The 21,354-nt window shown below is 46.6% G+C and overlaps 11 protein-coding genes across 11 annotated transcripts; 6 read left to right on the top strand and 5 right to left on the bottom strand. All coding sequences in view use genetic code 12, as the record gives it.

The window, feature by feature from the left end:
- Window positions 1-45: 45 nt before the first annotated feature.
- On the bottom strand, window positions 46-2,307 carry CXQ87_002699 (uncharacterized protein; the record flags this gene model as incomplete). The annotated part of the gene is made up of 1 exon (XM_025481195.1): window positions 46-2,307. The coding sequence occupies one exon, from the start codon at window positions 2,305-2,307 to the stop codon at window positions 46-48; it is 2,262 nt and encodes a 753-aa protein (XP_025335495.1).
- A 118-nt stretch (window positions 2,308-2,425) lies between these two features.
- On the bottom strand, window positions 2,426-4,354 carry CXQ87_002698 (diphthine--ammonia ligase; the record flags this gene model as incomplete). The annotated part of the gene is made up of 1 exon (XM_025481194.1): window positions 2,426-4,354. The coding sequence occupies one exon, from the start codon at window positions 4,352-4,354 to the stop codon at window positions 2,426-2,428; it is 1,929 nt and encodes a 642-aa protein (XP_025335494.1).
- A 604-nt stretch (window positions 4,355-4,958) lies between these two features.
- RPS9B (40S ribosomal protein uS4) lies at window positions 4,959-5,929 on the top strand (the record flags this gene model as incomplete). Its single annotated transcript, XM_025481193.1, has 2 exons — window positions 4,959-4,978; window positions 5,377-5,929. The coding sequence occupies 2 exons, from the start codon at window positions 4,959-4,961 to the stop codon at window positions 5,927-5,929; spliced, it is 573 nt and encodes a 190-aa protein (XP_025335493.1).
- Window positions 5,930-6,393: 464 nt separating this feature from the next.
- Window positions 6,394-8,409, top strand: CXQ87_002696 (uncharacterized protein; the record flags this gene model as incomplete). Its single annotated transcript, XM_025481192.1, has 1 exon — window positions 6,394-8,409. The coding sequence occupies one exon, from the start codon at window positions 6,394-6,396 to the stop codon at window positions 8,407-8,409; it is 2,016 nt and encodes a 671-aa protein (XP_025335492.1).
- A 155-nt stretch (window positions 8,410-8,564) lies between these two features.
- On the top strand, window positions 8,565-9,473 carry CXQ87_002695 (uncharacterized protein; the record flags this gene model as incomplete). Its single annotated transcript, XM_025481191.1, has 1 exon — window positions 8,565-9,473. One exon carries the CDS (start codon window positions 8,565-8,567, stop codon window positions 9,471-9,473), a length of 909 nt encoding a protein of 302 aa, XP_025335491.1.
- A 120-nt stretch (window positions 9,474-9,593) lies between these two features.
- Window positions 9,594-11,770, bottom strand: CXQ87_002694 (uncharacterized protein; the record flags this gene model as incomplete). The annotated part of the gene is made up of 2 exons (XM_025481190.1): window positions 9,594-9,673; window positions 9,706-11,770. 2 exons carry the CDS (start codon window positions 11,768-11,770, stop codon window positions 9,594-9,596), a joined length of 2,145 nt encoding a protein of 714 aa, XP_025335490.1.
- Window positions 11,771-12,610: 840 nt separating this feature from the next.
- CXQ87_002693 (uncharacterized protein) lies at window positions 12,611-13,237 on the top strand (the record flags this gene model as incomplete). Its single annotated transcript, XM_025481189.1, has 1 exon — window positions 12,611-13,237. One exon carries the CDS (start codon window positions 12,611-12,613, stop codon window positions 13,235-13,237), a length of 627 nt encoding a protein of 208 aa, XP_025335489.1.
- A 43-nt stretch (window positions 13,238-13,280) lies between these two features.
- CXQ87_002692 (rhomboid protease) lies at window positions 13,281-14,195 on the bottom strand (the record flags this gene model as incomplete). The annotated part of the gene is made up of 1 exon (XM_025481188.1): window positions 13,281-14,195. One exon carries the CDS (start codon window positions 14,193-14,195, stop codon window positions 13,281-13,283), a length of 915 nt encoding a protein of 304 aa, XP_025335488.1.
- A 711-nt stretch (window positions 14,196-14,906) lies between these two features.
- On the top strand, window positions 14,907-15,230 carry CXQ87_002691 (ribosomal protein P1 beta; the record flags this gene model as incomplete). The annotated part of the gene is made up of 1 exon (XM_025481187.1): window positions 14,907-15,230. One exon carries the CDS (start codon window positions 14,907-14,909, stop codon window positions 15,228-15,230), a length of 324 nt encoding a protein of 107 aa, XP_025335487.1.
- A 1,989-nt stretch (window positions 15,231-17,219) lies between these two features.
- Window positions 17,220-17,936, top strand: CXQ87_002690 (uncharacterized protein; the record flags this gene model as incomplete). Its single annotated transcript, XM_025481186.1, has 1 exon — window positions 17,220-17,936. One exon carries the CDS (start codon window positions 17,220-17,222, stop codon window positions 17,934-17,936), a length of 717 nt encoding a protein of 238 aa, XP_025335486.1.
- A 1,853-nt stretch (window positions 17,937-19,789) lies between these two features.
- CXQ87_002689 (uncharacterized protein) lies at window positions 19,790-20,374 on the bottom strand (the record flags this gene model as incomplete). Its single annotated transcript, XM_025481185.1, has 1 exon — window positions 19,790-20,374. The coding sequence occupies one exon, from the start codon at window positions 20,372-20,374 to the stop codon at window positions 19,790-19,792; it is 585 nt and encodes a 194-aa protein (XP_025335485.1).
- Window positions 20,375-21,354: the final 980 nt, after the last annotated feature.

The following is a 21,354-nucleotide window of genomic DNA, read 5'->3' as shown; positions in this document are numbered from 1 at the left end:
AGTGCAGCGTATTCTATATACAAATTAAATGATGCACACTATATACTAGTAACCATTCTCCATCACAAACCTTTTATAGTCTTTTCTGCGGATCTTACCTTCGAAATTGACCTGAGCTCTTTTCGCTATGCCACGGAGTGTTTGCGTAATCTTGCTGTTACCAATCTCCACGGCCTCTTTGTATAATTGCGAGAAATGATGCCTCTTCCACTTGAACTGGTATTCCGTACTGACAATGACTGCAAGAGCATCGTCAAATAACCCAAGTTGAGTAAGGGCGTTGACCATAGCAACGGCGAAATCAAAATCAAGTCGATCCTTTTCTTGTCTGGTAAGTTTGTTCCAATGAACAGACTTTCTATAAAGACCTCTTTCGGTCCACATGGTTTGCGCAAGATTGTAGTTCTTGTGCTTAGCTGCAGCTTTCAATGCAATAAGATAAGTGATTGTGTTTCTGGGTACCTTGTAGCGCCCTGCGGATGAGTCAACAAGTTGTTGAAGAATAGGAGATTTTGCGATAGCCTTCGAATTAGATACCTTAGTGACCTGAGTTTCATTTTCGTTCTCCTCTATGATGGCGTCCTCAGGCTCAATGATGCTTCTCACAGCAGGAACGCCTTCCCTATCCAAGTAGGTGAACAGCTCGAGTCTGTCCTTGAATTCTTCAAGACTGCCTATGTTAGCGGCAACGTTGAGAAAAGTGTTGATACTTTCTGTGTTGACGAAATGGCGATTCACCATGATTGTATGGGCCATCACGGCACTGGATTCTGCTAAAACTTCATCGAAGGTATCGAAGAAAAACTTTGGCAAGAAAGGAAGCGCCTTTTTCGGGTCGTCAACGTTTGGATGGAGCTCAGTCTGATTTATGATGTTATGACGGAACAGACGACCCGACTCATTGTAGAGAATCGTCGGAGTTTTATCTTCGAGACTCGCATTGGCATAGGCTAAAAGAAGAAAAGAAAATGAGCGTGGGGACGTATTTCCCGCCAAATTGAGTTGCTGGTAGAGTGAACGAGCCAAGGGTAAGTCGCCATCTCTCAGTGCCAAGTAAAGCATATACTCGGCAGTTTGGACGGTTGGCGTCCAGTCTCTTTTGTGAACCTCAAACATGAAATCCCATGCCCTGACCCTGTACTCTTCTCTGTTGAAGCAACCTCTTGCGAGAGCTACCACAATATTCTGGTTTACTTCGACCTTTTCAAGAATCATCTCCTGGTACAAGTCCAACGCCTTCTCGATATCGTTGTTATTGACATGGCTGACGATAATGTCTTGATACTCACGTGTTGATGGTTGTGTCTTTTGGGAGAAAAACTTCATCGAGTCAAAAAGCTGAACAGCTGCGTCGTGAGACTTTGTCTTATAAACACAGGTTGCAAGTACATTAGAGTAGACATTTTTCAGCGGTTCCAAACCAAGTTCCTTCATCTCGGTGATTATCTCATTGACTCTGTCAATGTTTGTATTCTTTCCGTAAGCTTCAACCAAGATTTCGTAGGTTTCTCGGGAGAGATTACCTTTCTTTGTTAATCTTCTCATATGCTCCACGCATTTTTCTATGACTTCCATCTCGGTCAGATCCACCGTTCCACGATGAATTACACTTTTCATGTAGGCATTAATGATCTTTGGGGATTTTTGCATACCAGCTGCTTCCAAAAGCTCCTCGATTTTGGGAAAGACAGTGTGAAGCTGAGGTCTTGGAATAGCGTACACTAGCTTCCGCACGTCTCTTTCAATGAGGCCTTTGAATCCTCCCTCATGCTCAAGTTGTCGAAGAACAACGTCCCAATCTTGATGGTCTTTATTTACAAGGTATTTCAAGGAGAGGCCCAATCTCTCTTGTATGGGCTCAGGTAGGTCCACCGCTGGAGAGCTTAACGTGGACTTCAGGGGATCAAATGACGATGGGGCTGATACGGCTTTTGAAATTGATGTTTTCTGAATGATGGGTTTCTCTCGAACAGACTGGTATACCTCATCAGCAGGATCATCTAATGAAGTACTGGGTGATTTCCCACCCAATGTCTCTTTTCTCACCAAGTAAGAGTTCACACTTCGAGTGAGCTTCTCAAACTCTCTTAATCTTTTAGAATGCTGTAATCTTTGGACTTGCTCGGCCTTGGAGAGCTCTTCTCTCTTAGGCTGAGGCTCGGGCCTAGATATGGGTTTTGGTTTTGAGGCGATTTTTTTCGTTCTTCGCTTCTTCTCGTTACTCATCACAAAAACAGTTCTATTGGAAATCATTGGCCGAACCGGAAATCGGCTCAACGACCCGGCCAAAGGTCGTAGGTTGTACATTATGCTTATGTGGAAATAGTATGTACTATTCAGATCATCGCTTTGCCTGCAGAGGAAGAACTTTCTGAGAATAGTGTCTGTTTTTTTCATGCGCAGTGCTAAAGAATGGCTGCGAAATTTAGGCTATCCAAGTGATAGCGAAATCGAACTCTGTGCCATCGCTGTCCCATACCGTGAGCACCGGAACCCATTCAGCTGGAAGTCCCAAGGCAACTAGCTTATGAACATTCAGAAGTTTGGTCATGACCGTCACATGTGAGTTTCCAATAGCTGGACTGCGAAGGAAATCGATCACAAGACCAATATCACTAGTCATCAACTTCACCACATTAAGGTTCTCGTTGATATTGACGATATTAGTTTTGAAGCCTTGCGTGAGCTCAGCAGCCGAGGGAAGCAATCTTGGCGCATCACTCTCTTCTGCATCGTCATACATGCCAACAACACGCTCAAATGCCAATCCGCCCCACTCGATGTTCGCTCCTCTTGGTAATCCGGAAACCTGAACAATGATGAGTCGATCGTCAAAATCCTGTCCATGTTCAACTTCTTGCACGTACTCCTTCCACACTTGCGAGGCAATTTGAGGAGAAGTAGTGGTGACAAAACACACAGCCGCTGCTAATTGTTTGACGTTAACGAGCGTTTTCACCTTGTAAAGGTGTTGAAGAGATAATGTCGCAGACCTCACAGAATCATCACTATCTAGCTCCATCGTACTTGGAATCAAAGGGATCTGACCGGAAAGTGTAGCTGTCTTGAAAGTGTCTTTGGTGTCCACAATAGCTTGGGAATAAGGCCCGATATTTTGAGGGGCCCAGAATGATCTCGATCTGATGTGAATACCTTGTCTCGTTCCGGCTGGTGGATCGAGAACTATGCATGAAATTTGTAGGTGGTAAGGCTGTGGAAGTGTGGTTTGAACGCAGACACGAGATGGTGGGAGATATGTGTCTGCGAAGAATGAAGCGTATTCCTTGTTGATTGCTGCAAAATCACCCATGTCTCGAACAAGAACAGTGACATGTTGGATGTCCGTGATGGAAACCTCGTGTGCTTTGAGAATGTTGGATAATTGGTTCATGATGTCTTGAGTCTGACCCTTCACGTCCAGGGCTGTACTGGTAATGTTAGAAACATATAGTCTTAAGGGAGTAGTAATGACCGTTGGCCCAACTGGGAAAGATACATCCTTGACCTCAGGGATGGTAATTGGTAGACTGTTCGTTACGCTTTCTTGCACTAACAAAAACTGTTCTTCAAGAGGCTCTCTTTTTCTGATGAGGTCTGCGGACTTACCTGTAATTTCACAAGTCTCTTTCGGAACCAGCTTCGTCAGGAAGGTAAGATAAGAGCAATCCGAAGAATGTGCAACGACTTTTTCGTCAGTTATCTCGAGGCGTCTTTCGAAAAGGGGAAAATCAAAGACGAAAGTTTCAAATTCACCTCCCTCACCACACACATTAACGTCGTACATTTGATTGAGTTTGGTGAGGATTGGAAGCATTTCGGAAATCAGCCTTCCCAAGTGCTTGTCATTGAGACCAATGGCAGCACATTTGATCAACCGAGCATCGAGACCCAGCAGGCACATCTCCAGCATCAATTCCGCCTGATCCCTTTGCCATAAGTAGGCCAAACAAGTGAGACCAAGTCTATCACAGACATTCTCCACCCTCGTCCGCTGATAGTGTGAGAGAATGGCACCACAGCTGACACCCTCTATATCTGGCATCTCCTCCTTGACCCTAGATAGAAGAGTATAAAGATCTTCGATTTCGTCGTCAGCAGTGGGAGTATACTCTAATTGAACATTTGTCGAGCCGCCCGTGAGTGGTTGACGATACAATGGGACCAGAAGACATAAACCATAATGCTCAATTCGATCATGTCCTACTGTCTGGAACATAAAGGAGTCTGTCTCATTCTCATCCACATTGAGCGGATGCAAATTGGCCAAAGCCACAAGCTCATGACCCTGTCTGTGACATTCCAATATATTATAGAAGGAGTCTTTGCCTCCAGATATTAAAGCGACAAACTTCATCGTAGGAGTAGCCTGAGATAGATAATTGAGATGCGCGAAGATGGATGAGTAGATCGAGGTACATTGACTCTACGATAAGGCCGGCATGCTCTGGAAAAGTTGAAAAGTTGACTTTTCGTCGAAAGATATTCGATCTGCAAGAAGTTGATTTAATCTCTTTTTGTTGAGGTACACAAAACAATACACTAAGCCGATCACACTTGGAATAGGCCGTAGATCCTCAGATGGCAGCGAAATCGCAATACATGCTTAAGCAATGGGATGCAGAAAAGCTGATCAGAGTTTTATAAACGGAACAAAATACTACGGGAGCTATTTTCTTTTTTTTTTTTAAAGTAACAAGTCAAAAATAGCGAGGGAGCATGGGTTGCCCGACTACCCTACAATCAATGACATGAACGTTTCTGGAACACCTTACATCATGGAATTACCATGAAGACTACTTTGAACAATTGAGCTCAAGCAAAGAGAAACCAGTCTCATTTTCCGAGAAGAAATGTCATCAGTGACACTTCTTCGTAGTATGAGGCAGCATAATCAGGTTAATTAGGTCTGAAACTAACGCGCATCAGAGTTAATAAGAGTCTGCGGCAGGAGAACTGGCATGTCCATCGAGGATTTGGCGTACACACGACTAACGAATTTTTTTCAAATTTTTTTCGCACTATAAGTGCAGAGGATTTCCCTTGAAAAATTCTTTTTCTTTTCTCCATCTCAGAACTAAGTCAACATGCCTCGTATGTTTTAACCATCCACAAGAAGAAATTGATATTTCTTATCCAATAGACAGCACTCGGTGCCGTCTATGAGGTTTCGGGTCCTCTACAATCAACCTTGGAGATTTGTCTCCCGTAACTGAACCCCCGACACTTCAGTTACACTCACAGACCAGCAGTCATGTGGTGCCGTTTTTGAACACCCCTACTGTTCAGGTATCCATATACCACCATGCTATCTGTTAGGAAGATTGTAGAGCCCGGCAAATTTTGCCAAAGCTTTAACTAACACCCAGGTGCCCCAAGAACTTACTCCAAGGTTTACTCTGTGCCAAAGCAGCCATACGAGTCCGCTCGTTTGGACGCTGAATTGAAGTTGGCTGGTGAGTACGGTCTCAAGAACAAGAGAGAGATCTACAGAATTGGTTTCCAGTTGTCTAAGATCAGAAGAGCCGCTCGTGACCTTTTGACCAGAGATGACAAGGATGAGAAGAGATTGTTCGAGGGTAACGCCTTGATCAGAAGATTGGTGAGAGTCGGTGTCTTGCCAGAGGACAAGATGAAGTTGGATTACGTCTTGGCCTTGAGACCAGAGGACTTCTTGGAGAGAAGATTGCAGACCCAGGTTTTCAAGCTCGGTCTTGCCAGATCTATCCACCACGCTAGAGTCTTGATTACCCAGAGACACATTGCTGTTGGTAAGCAGATTGTCAACGTCCCATCCTTCATGGTGAGATTGGACTCCCAGAAGCACATTGACTTCGCTCCTAACTCTCCTTACGGCGGTGGCAGACCTGGTAGAGTGAAGAGAAGAAACCAGAATAAGAACGCTGAGGGTGCCGAGGAGGAGGAAGAGTAAGCTTTTCGCTCGCATTAATCTAGTGTAATTATAGTTGGTTAAACTTTTCCAAAAAAAAGAACGGTTGGGTAGTTGAGGCCTTGGCCAGCAGTAGCAGTAGAAATTGACTATATTTTGAGGAGTCGCCGTCAAGTACGGCAGAAGAAGGCTCGTGGTCCTTGTTTTACAATATGATAATTTAAAGGCAATGGATCAATACCTTCCAGGCTATCGATTCCAGGCGGGTCATCGATAGCTATCTGATAAAGGGTTTCTCGACTGGATTTGACGTTCGCGTAATATGGCTGGGCAAAACAAAAGGAAAGACAGCAATAATGCGGTCTTGATTCTTTTAAATAGTTCCATTGTCACTACGATTTGCATAGCGACAAGGCAAGCTATCAGGGTGGTCCAAGTGCAGTCGGTCCAAATATTGATACTCCAGCGCGAACAGTTGTACTAACCGGTGATCCTTAGAGCATATAATGTCAGAGCCAACTCAACTACAACATAATGCCTTTCAAAGTGCTCTTCAAACATGGAAGGAGATAGATTTACCTTCGTTGCAGAATAAGCTTGACGAGCAAGGCATTGAACTCAAATCAGAGCAGAAGGCCTCGCTAACAAGCAGAAAGAACCTTGCGTCTAAGACGAAGGACTTCAAGAAGCTTGAAGATGCAGAGAAGCTAAATGAGATCAAACATCTTCTAAAGATGTATCAAAACGAGATCGACAATATGAACACGAAACAAAAGAAAGTGGAGGCATTCTTCTTTGGCTTCTACAGATTGATTGCAGAGGCTCCTGATCCCAAACCGCTTCTAGAGCTTTGCCAGGACGCTGTGGTCAACCTGAACGAGTTGGCCGAAATGAAACAGCAAATAGCCCAGCGTGACGAAGAATTAGCCAAGAAAGCTGACTATGAGGTCTTGAAGCAGCGTCTATTACGAAACGAGCAAGAACTGGCAGCACTTCTAAGCAGCAAACTCAAGGCCAAGGAAGACGAACTCCAATCATTGATTCAGGAGAAGGAATCTAATTGGGCTAACAAAGAGAAGCAGCACCAAGAGCAAATTGCATCATACAAGCTCACCATCGAGGAGCTCAAGACGTCAATGGAAGTCACTCAACTTCAATTGAACTCACAAAATAAACAGTTTGACAGAAGTGAAGAAGGAGGATCTCAAGATACGGCATCTACGCTAGTAGAATTGGACATGGCCAATCGTGACGCGGAAATGTGGAAAAAGAGGGTCTTCGACTTGGAGAAAAGAAACGAGGGCTTACGTCAAGAATTGGCCGTGGCGTTGAATGACTCGGCCAGTGCAGCAATTAAAGCTGATTTCCAAAAGACAGTCGCCGATTTGGAAAGTGAGAATGCACTCTTGATGGCAGATTTGAACCAGGCCAAGAACAGGATCAACACTGTCTCTGATGAGAATTCGGCCAAGGTCCAACTGCTTACGAGAGACTTGCAACACGCATCAGAGGAAATTAAGCATCTTAAGGCCAAGCTAGAGAAAACTAGCGATTATGATGAAGTCAAACACGAACTTCACTTGTTGCGTCAAATCGAATTTGGAGAGCATTCTTTAGATGAGGCCGATGACGATCAACCAAAGCAAATTGATTCCCTATTGATCGAAAGGAATAAGTCATTGACCACTGAACTTGCAAATTTGAGATCCCAACATGATGGTCTTGTCTCGCAAATCCAGGAGCTACAAGGTGAATTAGAACAAAACAGAGAGGAGTCAGAGAGACTTGGCGTGCTCAATTCGAAGTTGGAGAATGATTTGGCGGATATGAGGGACTCTTCAACTCCTCAATTCAACGACACGGCAAGCATGATTTCCGGAATATCGAGAATGACCAAGAGCACAACAAGGCAACCATCTGGTGGTATTGCTCACCAGGCTGGAGAAGATAGTTCAATTCTTCCAATCATCACCAAGCAAAGAGATCGGTTTAGGGACAAAAATAAGGAATTAGAGGACGATATCAAGCGCCAAACTAGTTTGGTTAATGAGTTGAAGAGGCAAAATAGAGCCTTGAAGAGTGATAATGAAGATCTCTATGAGAAATCAAGATATATGGCTCTGCTCAAGAAGGAGAACGAGGCTCCCGCTGCAAGCTCAAACCGTCGCTTTTTCACCCCCAAACCAAACGCATCTCTAGATCTTGAGCAAAACGCATATCAGACAGAATACGAGTCTAGGCTCCACCCAATTGAGCGATTTAGGATGAGGGAACAGGAGCGCATCAGCTCAAGGCTCTCGCCTTTTGAGCGTATCTTTATTTCTGTGACGAGGTCCATTTTGGCCACCAGAACGACAAGAATGCTATTCTTGGCATATTGTGTCTTCCTTCATTTCCTTGTCATGTTTACGACCATACATTCTATGTCTATCAGTACTAAAATGATCCCAGAAGTCGGCCTCAACCAAAGCACGGGAGGTTCTGCCGACAGTAGTGTGGGGGGTGTTGCCTACGAGGGATGACGCCATTGACGAGAAGGCGACGATTAATGAAAGATTGTATAGCTACATAGATTCACTCGTCCAGTGATTGAGGCTAGCTCCTGTGTGGCTTTATCGCAGTGCGCATATCGGTTATTAAAACGGGAGAGGATATTCCTCGATTTACTTCAATAAACATGTCTTTTCCTGTTAATATTTTCCAATACCAACCAAACTTGCCAGCAATTGAGTATCAATCCGAAGGCAAACCCGAGAATTTTCTCGTCTTTATCGGTGGTTTGGGTGATGGTCTCCTTTGCACTAAGTACATACCCCAGATAGCGGAGCTTTTCAACAAAGAATTGGGCGGGAAATGGGGTGTTGTCGAGACTTTGATTCAATCGTCTTACATTGGCTGCGGAACAGGCAGCTTGGGACGTGACGTACGTGAGTTGGCTCAATTGGTCAAGTACCTTAGATCCAATAGAGGTACTCCACAGTCCAAGATAGTGCTCATGGGCCATTCTACTGGGTGCCAGGACACAATTGAATACCTCTCCAAATTCGCATACCAAGACGACTTTGAGAGCATCTTCAAATTGGACGGTGGGATTTTGCAAGCCCCTGTATCGGATACTGAGGCCTCTGAATACTTCCACAAGGACACAAATATAAAGGAGGTCCTCAAGCAGGCCAAGGAGCTCATTGACGCAGGAAGAGGCAACGAGTTGCTTCCTGAGGAGACAAGAAAGTTGTCTGATGGTGTCCCGGTCTCTGCCTACAGATTCTACTCCTTGAATGCGAGAAGAACAGACGACGACTACTTTTCGTCTTATCTCAATGAGGAAGACTACAAACAGACTTTCGCAAAGGTAACTCTGCCTTTGCTTGTTCTTGTCGGAGAGAAAGATGAGTTCATTCCGCCATATACTGATCGTAAAGCCTTATTTGAAGACTGGAAGAAGGTCACACCGGAGACCGTCTGGAGTGAATTCAGCAAGGTCGTCAAGGGTGCTGACCACAAAGGCGGTGGTCCATTGTCCGATGAGGGCGCTTCTGAAGATATCGCCAAAACGGTTGTTGAGTTTATCAAGAAAAACTTTTAAGGATCATCTTCGAATCTGAGCGCTTGGGCACGAGAGAGAAGCTCTTCGCAATACTTCTCAACACTGATATCCTCAGTTGTGATTGACTTGGGCCTTCTCTCAAAATGCCACCATTTTGATCTAGTTTTCGCCCCATCTTCTATAATGTTGTTGGGTGGCAGTAGGCGAGACATAAGAAATCTTGCTTGTGAATGCCCTTTCTGAGTCAAAGTAATTCTAGGAACAAAAGAACGCTGTTGCAAAATTTCATCGTTGATGATGTCAATAAACTTATTCACCTCTTCATTCTTCCGCTCGTAAACTATATCGTCATTGTCCGAACTATGAAGCTTGAGTCTGTTATTGTCGTTATGCAAGTAAAGAATGACTGTTTGAAATGTATCCAAAATGAAACATGAGCCATCCTTTGCTTTGAGAACTGACGTAGTTTCCAAAGGCTTTTCTATTCTTTGGCCCTCAATAACCTCGTAGAGTCTTGGTTGAATCATGATGCAAGACTCCTTGGCGGGGAGGCCCATAAAAATATGATGGAAATACGCCGTCTCATCAGGTGAACTGTTAAAGATGGAGACTAACTGTGGATTTTTTCTCAAGTAATATGCAAAAATTGGTAGTGTTTTAAAGTTTTCATCGATAGAGTAAAGCGCTTTGAGCTTTTCGAAAGGGTTATTGGAGGCAGACGCCTCTTCTTTCATGACCCCAAAGAACTTCGTGAGCTTCATGAGGGTAACATCCATAAGCTCGATAACCTCCTCAAATGATTCAAATCCCAAGGTGGTATCGATCTTGCTAATCAAAAGCCTCGTGAGGATCGTGATCCACGTTTCTGGGTTAAAGTTTGCGAGTAGAGCTTTTTGTCTGGCACTCTCGTTGATTTTGTTTAGAAGCTTGTCTTCCCTACAAGAACCTGATGCAAAGATACTCGTCGTCGTGGGTTTTTGTAGTGTCGTTGTTCGTACAACTCTGCGTTCAAGCTTCGAGTCCCAGTAGTCTAGCTGAAATTGAACGAAAACATTTTTGGCTTTTGTCCTTGTGATGTAGGAGGGGTCAGTTTCGAAAAGCACACATCCCACATGGTCCCTAAGATCTCCGAGGTACCATCTGTTGGTGAAGTGTCGCTTTTTCATCAGGGATTCAAACCCAGAGATTGTATCGGAGATGCGCTCATGATGATATTGCATGAGATGGGTAGATTGGAACGATGACTGGTAAGGCGTTCCATAACAAAGGGTGTACGATACCTTGAGACCTGGCGAGGTTTGTACTGTGAGAATGCAATCCTGCGATGAAATGGAATCACTGACGGCCTCAAGCTTGTTTTTGAAAGATTTTCTAGTGAACGAATCACTAAAAATGACAATTCCACTTGTCCCGGACGACAATGAACACATTTCGTATAGTCCAACTTGATCGAGAGAGCCAAAATAGAGATCAAAAGTAAATTTCGAAGCTGTCGGCTTCACACTATAGTTCGTAAGCGAGCCGCCAGTAGTGAAAGCTGCAGTATTCGCCTGATCGAAAGTGTAGCCACATCCAACAAATGATAGTGCTCTGTAGAATTTGGCAGCCTTCACAAAATGTGGCGCTTTGAGATTTGCAATGTCATCATGTGTCCTTATGCTTTCCGTAGGGTCCACCACTTTTCCTGGGCCTATAGTACATGGACCAGATGAGAAGAGCTTTATCCTTCCCAAAAGCAGAGTGGAACGGGCGCAATTGAGAAAGCTTGATGCAACGAATAGTGCTAGGCCGGAGGCACACTCTGGTTTGAACGATCTGGTTAGTTCAGGCTTGAGATGTTCGGTCTTTTCCAAAATTTCGGCAGGGGTCCTAAAAAAGCCTGACTGGAGAAGTTTCAGACCCTTTAATATGTTGGTGTTGGATGAATCTGCAATTTTCAGAAGGATCTTGGCGATTGCAGGTTTGTCACCTATTATACTCGAGAAATCGTAATCAGGTGGAAAATCATTGATGCTGAAAATGACATCCTTTTCTCCGTGAAGTATGACATCTTTTGAAAATGTGAGTAGTCCCACCGATGCGAGCGACGGAAGACGAGAGATCGACTCCCGAAGACGGTCCTTCAAAGCCGAGAATTCCTCAGGACATTCAATATGTTGATACAAGTCAACGATATAAAGATAGGCTGGGCCCCTCGTATCGATAGGCAGCGAGATGTCGTTTGGTAGTACATAGTCTACTGACTCTTCCTTGGGGACATCTTTCGACTGGGAACTTGCACATTGCGTGTCTTCTGGTAAGGGGAACTTCTTCTGGCAAAACGGACACCATAACATCTTGTTAGTGGTATCAAGGACTGAATATTTGCTTACAAATGCCCCACACAGTAGGCATTTAGTGGGAAAGGCATGGTAAGTTGGGACCTCTGAATTCGTTTTTCGGAATAAGCAGCCTAGTGGTGTCAGCAATCGGGCCAGCTCCATCGTTGTCGATGGGAACATGTCCCAATTGAAACTGCACTCCATGTTGTGGTGGATAATTTGGGAGAATCTAGTGGTGGTTTGTGGGGAGGATTGAGATAAGATAGATATGATCGCGGAAATCACCGAAGCGAAGGAGTCAGCCTATGCATCACGAACGGAACGAGGGGTTGGATTGTTCGATCTGATTTCGAGACCTCACACTTTTTATAGGTTTATTGGATAACTGATCCTATTTCGATATTTATAATTTGGTGGGTAGCATTGATATTGTTCAGAATGTTTGGCATTTTGCAGCCAAATTAGCTTCATACTCGCGCGGAATCACGTCTTTCAAATGTTTCACACCATAAAAAAAGTTTGACGATAGAGAATTAAGATACTCTCAGGTTCAAATTGGAATTTCATATTAAATTAAAAAAGACAGGGTGACCTATTTTCGATTCGAAGCGAAAAATGCATTGTCTAGGTCTGGTACAGGCTGCTGCAGATCATCAAAATAGAGTTTCACAATCATTCTTAGTGAGTTTGACTATTTCGAATGGTATCAGTTCGGCAAATATCAGTCCCTTATTGTCAGATTTATCGTTATAAAGAAGTTGGCAAGTCACGTGCCACGTCATGTGACATTATCAGCTCGATGAGATGGCGCATCGATTTTGCAAGACAAGGTCAGATTCACAACCAGTATTTTAAATGGGAGCTAAACAGAAAGAGGCTATCAAGAGGAGAAATAAGGCAAATCTCTCGAGGACTGCTGAGAGCGAGGTCTACACTGACAAGCAAGCCAAAAACCTTCTAGCAGATCAGCCCAAGTTAACGCCGAAGTCCAAAGTCAAGAAGCCTAGTAAACAGGCTGTAAAGAAGCGTGACGCCAAAATAAGGCTTTATGGCGCTAGAAATGGAAAAGAATACAGAGAAGAAGAATTGAACATCCCTAATCTCAATAGGGCTATTGTACCGGGAGTCAAGGCCAAGAAGGGAAAGAAGGGAAAGAAGTTCGTGGATGATCACGACAGTCTAATGTTGAACCGTTTGGTGAAGTCCATCAATGACAAGCATGATCAAGTGAATGAGTCCAAGTTGGAGAAAGCAAAGAGATTGGAGGAGATTCGTGAATTGAAGAGGGCCGAGATCGAAAGAAAGGAACAGGAGAAGGCCAACAAATTGAACGATAAAAAGGCAGAAATCAAGAATAAAGCCAATGTTGCAAGAGCAGCTAGGCGAAAGAGTGCCAGAGCTGCAAAGCGGTCCGAGGAAGACGGTGTCGACGAGACCGAGACTCCTGCAAAGAAAAAGAAGAAGTCTGTCTCATTTGCATAAACTTTCGTGTATACTATTTACAATATCAACGATCAACCTGTGACTAAAAGTAGATGGAGCGTTGGCGTCTTCTTTTCGCAATGTCTTTCTTTGCCTTCCAACCGTAGTAGATACCGATTAAACTGCCGCCAATGTGTGCTGCGTAATCGAAATGAATTTTGGTGAAGAATCCAGCAGCATTTAAGACGATGGAGCCCAAGAAAGCGTACCAAGCTCCACCCGGAATGGGAAGGAAAAAGAACGCAACGCTAGCGTTTGGGAATAGATATGAAAAAACACCAAGAAGGCCAAAAATACCACCGGACGCACCTAAGGAGCCACTGACACCTTGTCTAGCGATAGTTCTGAATGCAAGCGAAGTGAAGGAAGATGCAACAATGGACCCAAGGTAAGCTGTCAAGAAGCCTGCTGGTCCAAGAACGACAGCAAGTGTGGAGCCAAATGACTGAAGACAGAACATGTTGAAAAACAAGTGGGTGAAGTTCTGATGTGAGAAGCCCGAGCCTATTATAGACCACACTGATGAAAATCTATCGTTAACAAGAAGACCGTACTTTCTCAAGATGAGAGAGAAACGGGGCAATTGCCATGCAAAGAAGACGCCTGTGTTGAGACCAATAATGGCGTATACTATGGCTTGAGGATTGCGTTTGAGCCATGTAGACTTATTGATAGTGAAGTCTAGGATCGGAGGAGCAGCAAGAAGGAAAGCTCCCGAGAAAATGGCAGGCTTTGCCAAAGAGTCCCATTGGATTCTCTGGAACCGGCCAGCAAGACCTGGTCTCTGCCAATACAGTCTTTTGAAATGACTGAAGGCGGTGTGGAATTGTCTATTTCTGAACCATGAAGATGGCGATGGGATCCTCGAATGGAAAGAACGGCGGTAACCGACTCCTAAGTTCAGAGTAAAGGCTCCCCTATTACCTATGGTGAATACGGTGGGAGAAAGCCTAAACATTAGTAATGTTAACGCTACTGTTGCGAGCAGATAGCTAGGTAGCGGTGTGCGATACACGACCTGCCATGTCTGATATCTTCATAGATAAGAATGTGGGACATCGCAGTGGCGATGAAACTCAGGATTTGAGAAGGTTCCGAAGCTCTTTAATTGAGCTGATGTTTGCGCCAGTAACGAGTCACAATGAGTTATGCAGATGTAGAAACTTACAGTAGTGAAGTGGCGCCTACTTCCTCTCTGAATAGGAATTACACGAACAGCACAAAGCAATTTGACTAGTCATTGGGGAAAACTATTCCTTAAGGAGGACGGATTTTTTCGTATCCCAAAGAGTTCCTCTTCTCTTCACATCTTGCAAGAACTCAATTCTCACACCGAAGTCAATGACTCACTTTCCTCTCGACTCCCGAATCCCTTATTTCCACTGTCAAAAGATTTAGAATTCTTGCTGCTGGTTTTGCAGGAGATGGATCTAGCCATATTCAATGTCTCAGCTGCAGCTTACTTATCTGCTTACAAAGCGGTCCGTGCGTCACCTAAAACGTCTTTTCTCCGACGCAGGCTTCATGCAAGGCTGACTGATTCAGCCGCGCGTACAACACGAGGGCTACGGCCCTAGAACCCAAGCATTCACACGTGACCAAAAGTCGCACCCACCCCCGCTATGTTGATGTTGAAAAAATTTAGCTACACCTTTAACTTACACATATAATGTCTGCTGAAGCTTCCGTTTCGTACGCCGCCCTTATCTTGGCCGACGCTGGTGTTGAGATCTCCTCCGACAACTTGTTGGCCGTCACCAAGGCCGCTGGTGCCTCCGTTGACAACGTCTGGGCCGACATCTTCTCCAAGGCTTTGGAGGGTAAGGACTTGAAGGACTTGCTCTTCTCCATGGCCGCTGCTGCTCCAGCTGGTGGTGCTGCTGCCGGTGGTGCCGCCGCTGCTGGTGGTGCTACTGAGGCTGCCGCTGAGGAGAAGGAGGAAGAGGCTGCTGAGGAGTCTGATGATGACATGGGCTTCGGTTTGTTCGATTAAACGGGCCGTCCAATATCCATACTGTTAATACATCACGCATAGAACAGAGTGTAGTGGGAGGGGGACTCATTGAATTGTAGAATGAAGGCCGACGTGTGGTGATTCGGCGTCTCGGCTTCGGTCGACGAGCCACAGGTTGAGCAAGTTGAGACTAATTAAAAATTAGCGAGCCTGGGCAAGATTCAAGTACTTGGCAAACCCCTGGGTGGTGAAGAAAGAACCTCGTGTTGATGCATTGAGCAATTTTGAACGAGAGCTCGAACAACGTAGTTCGAGGTTTTACAACTTGTTGACTAAGAACTACCTCCACAGCCACAGGTCGTAAGGATCCGCCTCGAACACGCGTTGGCCTAATCAGCCCTGCAATGGGAACCACCACATAAGACACCTTGCTTGAGGCGAGGTGGTTGATCTAAGCAGCAATCGAGCATGTGGAGCTCTACGTCATGGAGAGAAAAGCTATTTATGGCACCGGCGAGATCTCCGTGGCGGTCAAGTGCCTCGAGCTAGATGTTCAACGAAGGTTTTGTGGGCGTCTTGAGGCGCATGAGCCTTTTGACGTATACCTGGAAGCAAAGATTCATTGCGTCAGTTGACTCGCTGAGCAAGCGAGAGGATGGGCTGGAGAGGGACGGGAAAGGCTGGAGAGGGACAGGATGAGCTATAGAGAGTGTTTGAAGAGTTGAAGAAGGTGCAAGGAGCCAAAAGCGGTAGTTCTAAAAAATAGTAAATCTTTACCAAACAGGTAAATGCCATTTTGGGTGAGTACGACAGGGTCTCACTAGCCTCATGCGAGCAACGTCATAGAGCCCCAACGGTCGCTACGCGGCTAAAAAAATTGTGGCTGGATTCTAGATTGCACCCTAGAGGACACAAACAATCCTGACAGATGCAAGCAGCGATCATTCTAGGCCTACTAATTTCTCTGGTACTGTCAAAAAACGTAAAACAGAATCCTCAATTCACAGCGCTTCTTCGGCAGGCTGGCTGTAGGTTCCGGAGGTGGCTTTCGCGGAGTTACGAATATTCCGGGGAAACCGCGAACTGTAGATGCGACGGATCTTGACGGAAAATTGTCAGAAGCTATATTGTCGGAACGTGGGTAAGCCCAGCAAGAGGGTGGAATTGCACGAAGTGTACCCGAATTCACACTTCTAAAGCCTGTATTTTCTATTCTGTTGTGCTCTTTGCATCCCCGGATAGGGCCCAGAGCCTGCAATGGTTGCGAAAAACCAGGCGGACCGCTGCTCTCCCAAGATCTGATGCAGCCAGAACCCATAACCTTTTTTTTTAACCCGTGGCCCAGCAAAGCGACGTTTCGGATGCAGCTTTAGCGCCGGCTGTGGAAGCAGCTCTATTTTTTTTTTTTTTTTTTTTTTTTACGCTGGTGGTACCCGTGCGATGCCCAGCCGAGGCCCAGCGCCGAGCTTTCTCGGCAGCCAAGAAGCCCAAGAGCCCAGAGTTGGGCGTGCGATGAAATCATCGCCGAGGCTACGGGGACGAGAAATACTAGGCCGAGGCGTAGCAGGCTGGAACAAATTGGTGTTTTCCGGCGTGGCATCAGGCAGATATGGGCCGTTTGCTCCGTGGGTGCAACTCGGTGAACATGCCCGGCCGGACGTGCCGCCGAGCCCAGGAGCCCAGGCCGCGCCTGGAGGGCCTAGGGAAAATGGCGCTTTCTCGGAGACACAATTTTCGGGGTAAAAGGTTGGGAATTTTTTTTGACTCATTGGCTCCGGCCGACCAGCCGAAAAGGATATTTGCCACTCAAAATCGGTCGGAATGAACCCTTAAGCCTCTTTCGGGGATACTGTTTTGCTGACTCACTTGGACGGTTATCCGCCTGCGCAGAAACCCGCTGTGCGTCGCCATGCATTGTGCTGTCGGAGCGCTTTGTCATCCGGCTGTTTGCAGCCAAGTCTATATAAGAGCGCCCAGATCCCCAGACTTTTAGACTCCATCGACAAAAGATATCCTCCCAGCTCCACCATGTCTTTTGCTGAACTGTACGTGCTCGCCTCCAAGGTGCGCTCCAAGCTCACGCGACAGGCCGCCAACCCAAAGGCCTCTCTCCGTTCCCTCGTTCTCCAGGCCAACATGTTGGACAACTTGATGGACCACATTGCGGTTGAGTCTGACAAGAGGAAAGCCGCTCCACCTGCAAAGGTTTCCTTTGCTTTGCCCGAGAAGCCCCAGGCCCCACTGGTGGGCCCTTCCGTCACCGAGTACGAGGTTGACTACGACTCTGCTTCTGATGACGATGACGACTACGACTTTGACGACTTCAATGAGGGCACACACACCGTCTACTACCTGTCTGAGTCCGACTCTGATTCAGATTCCGACGACTACTACTACCTGTCCGACGAGGAAGAGGAGGAGGACTTGACCCCTTCCCTGCTGTACAGACACTTGCCCACCATCGACCTTTCCGACATGCATCTCCACCGCAGCCTTCTGGTGATCGAGGAGGAGACCGAAGAGATGCCTGAGTTGGCCAGATCCAACCTGACGTCCGACTCCGACTCGGAAATCGAGGATGTTGCCCACGCTGCTGTTGTCAGCGTGGCCGACGAGGAGCACATTGTCAAGGCCCCACCCAAAGCCCCAACCCAGACTGCTTCAGATGTTTCTGCAGTGAGTCATCCACATATCGCCCGCCACCTGAGACATAACGCCGTGTACCTGATGGAACACGTCTTCTAGACTTACGATATACCCCAGCATAGGCACGACGATACGACAGCATGATTCACTTCTTATTTATTACGATTTACGACAGGAACAAATACAAGCTTATAGACTTTTACTCATAGTGTAGATATTGAAGCCTTCACAAGACTAAGCCGAAGTCTAGAGGCGCGAATTAGCTGTATCGGACCGAAGGTGCGAATGTGAATTTGGCCGCGAACCCCAGACACTGGAAACCCCGGATTTCGTATATCGCACTTGAGCCACTTACCAGCAAAAAGCATATCCGACCGACCACGACCGACCCTCAAGCGTTCTAGCTAAAAATCGGTTAAAAAGAAAAAAGTAAACTTGCTGGTTTTGCTCTAAAATCTGGGGTGTTTACCCCTTTGGGCAGTAGCCCCGGTGGCTGCAGGGTGTCAAACCGGCAGCGGTATGGGCCGAACTGGCACTGCTTCGGCTCAACCAACACCGGACCTAGCTTAATAGTCTGCGAAATTTCAGAAATTCTCCTGGCGCCCGAAGCTCTTTGGGACGATGCACCGTTGTTTTAGCCGGGCCGGACTTGATGGCGTTCGTGTGCGTTCGGCTTTACTTCTGTCTACTTTTTTACCCGTACCGCATCGAGCCTACTTTCCTATTCTATTTTGCTCAAAATCCCGGATAGTGTTGCTGGGGTGAGGCATTTAGGGCAGGTTATGTAACTGGGCCGGATGCCACAGTGGGTAACCTCACCTCGACGTTTTTTTGCTCCCTATTGTCTGCCTTGGCAAATCTCCTATCTGCAACCGGTCCGAAACCTGGGCGGTACCGAAACCCCTATCGATCCTAAAAGGAGGGCGATCAGATTTTCTTGCCCGCCGCATGCAAACGATGCTTTCCGGAACATACTTGGATATTACAGTGAATAGCTGAGTTGTAGTGTTTTAGGTTAGGGGACCAGCTGATACCCGGGGCTAGCCTGACGTCACCCTAGTCCAAACTTTAACTGAATGGACTACGGAGGGAAGCTCGGGCCAGCAAGTGGATCACCTGTGACTGACTTTGAGCACTTTTCGATTTTTTTTTTTTTTTTTTTTTTTTTTTTTTCAAATTTTTTAATTTTTTCAAGACAAACTTGTCTCTCGCGATGGGCCTGAGACACGATCTGATGGGTGTCTGTTTCCCGCGGCCATTCCGCCAGGGTACCACTTGAGATTACACCGGTCCACCTGAACCCTGCCGAAAAACCCGGTTGCTTGCGCAATTTGGCTCCTATTGTACTAATTACATCCGTTCAGAAAAGCGGTTGTTCAGGGCCGAGTCGGAAAATCAGACGAGGGTTGCTCTGATGGATCAAAGGGAGAAGGTGCATCGGTCATCGAGAGACCACCAACTTGCTCTGAGCCACCTGGGACCTTTCCTTTTACTTTTCGTCTACCGGGGTTCGTTTGCTCACAAGGAGACGAGGAAATGCAGAATGTCAGGATTACTATAAAGCGGAGTTTGTAGATCTGCTGTAGAGTCATGACGGCGCCTATTCTTCCAGCTGCACAAGGCTGTCATAATCAATGGCTGCGAAAAAGAAATACAGGCAATCTCCTGCTCCCGCCATCTTACAATCTTCTGCTGCTACCGTGACGACACAAATTCGGAACTAGAGGACAGGTTTGTCATCGCCTCCTATTCCTCTAATCGGGTTACTGCTGGGCGGTAATCCACGCTTCGCCGCGAGATAAGCAGAGCAACAAGCAACGGAGTAAACACCCTTGACAATTGACGTCACAGCGCGACAAGGGGCTGAAGATTACAAAACTACAACAGCGAGTTCCTCCCAATTAATATTGTACACCTATAATAAATAATGCTAGTGGAATATGCTTGTGGTCTCATTTGAGCGAGGGGATCATGCCGTAAACAAAGAGCCATGCTAGAATCGCCCACACACCGACCTTGATGATACGAAAGAGCTCGATCCACACCTCGGCCACGGCCTGTTTATGATAAACGGCCCGGTAGTCGGTGCAGTCCGGAGCCACTCTGGTGACCTTGCGCAAACGAACCTCAGGACGCCTCTTCTCCTGGAGCTCGTTGAACTGTGAGCGATACAACAACTCTCGGGGCCTGCCCTCAGCGGCCTTCGCCACCTCGACAGCCGTCACCTGGACGGCCGCTTTCTCTGAGTATGCTTCCTTCTCGCCCACACACTCCGTGTACAGTGGAGGGTCGGCTCGTAGTTCCACAGCGTCCTTGTCGTCTGTGATGGGCTGCAGAAGCTCCTTGGTCTCCAAGTCTAGTTTGCTCTGGACGATGGGCTCCTTGTTGTCTTGGATCGTGGATTCTTTATGTTCAACGTGCTCCGTGTGATGCCATTCAGCCTTCTCAGGCACGACAAGTGCTGCCGACCGGCGGCGGGCCCTTCTATTCCGGCGTGATGCGCCCAAGCGTTTGGCGTAGCTTAGGACGACTTTCATGAGGTGCTGTTGTAAGTGGTGGTGAAAACAAAAATGCGTGAGTAGGTGAGAATGTGACGGGCGAGGTGATCAATATATATGGCGGACAGGGAATTCTTCGCAGCGCTAAATGTAAGAGAAGCAGGCCTGGAGGCATTGCGCGCTTCCTGCAGCCCTGAGGGAAAATCGCCAGCGAACGGCCTAAAACTGCAGTGAAACAGATGAGCATGTTCGCTTCCATTTGGATATTTTTTTGCTTTTTCCTCCCGACTTCTGCGGCTGCTCATCGTACCGTTGGCCGAAATCATCAAACTTTTCATGACTCCCCCGCGTTCCAAACACATTGGGCCCTGCCAAGCCCACTCGAGCCTCCACAATGCAATAAGCTGAAAAGGCTGACAGCGGTCAGGCTGGGCACCCCTGAGGATCCTGTCATATTGTACTCTTATTTGCTTCTCTATAATTCTTGCATCCCCAGCCACACCTTGCTTTCCACATCATCCCTGCCAGACCACCCCCATCCTCAGGAGCTCGGGCCGATGCATCGTGGGCTATCTGGTGGTTATGATGTTGAGATGTGGGGTACGTGCGGCCGGAACACCGGAGGGCCTGTGAGACCTTGAGAGAAGTAGCGAAGAGAACGGATCTATGAGGCGTGAAAATTTTTTTTCGCTCCGAAACCGATGTTTCTGAATATGGTGCTCTTTTCTGTTTTTTTAAACGGATCCAGCAAGACCGGCTCCAGCTGCCAGAGTCCCTGTTGTGGTTAGCCGGGGTGCCGCTGGGACAGCCTCGTTTTTCTATGTGAAGCGCAAAAGCGCCCCACGAGGATTAGACAGGAGCCTCGGAGACTGCGCTGGATGCAAAAAGTCTCAATCTACCAAATCGCTCAATTTGTCATCACAAGTCTGTAGAAGCTCCAAAGTAAGCGTCATTTTTCTCCAACTCGATTCTGCCTCGGCCGGATGGGTACCCCTCAGGGGAGCACATGAACAAGGCTG

This window comes from Candidozyma duobushaemuli (assembly GCF_002926085.2).
Source record: "Candidozyma duobushaemuli strain B09383 chromosome Unknown B_B09383, whole genome shotgun sequence".
Classification (NCBI taxonomy): Eukaryota; Fungi; Ascomycota; class Pichiomycetes; order Serinales; family Metschnikowiaceae; genus Candidozyma; species Candidozyma duobushaemuli.
This window is presented reverse-complemented; position numbering and strand designations above follow the sequence as displayed.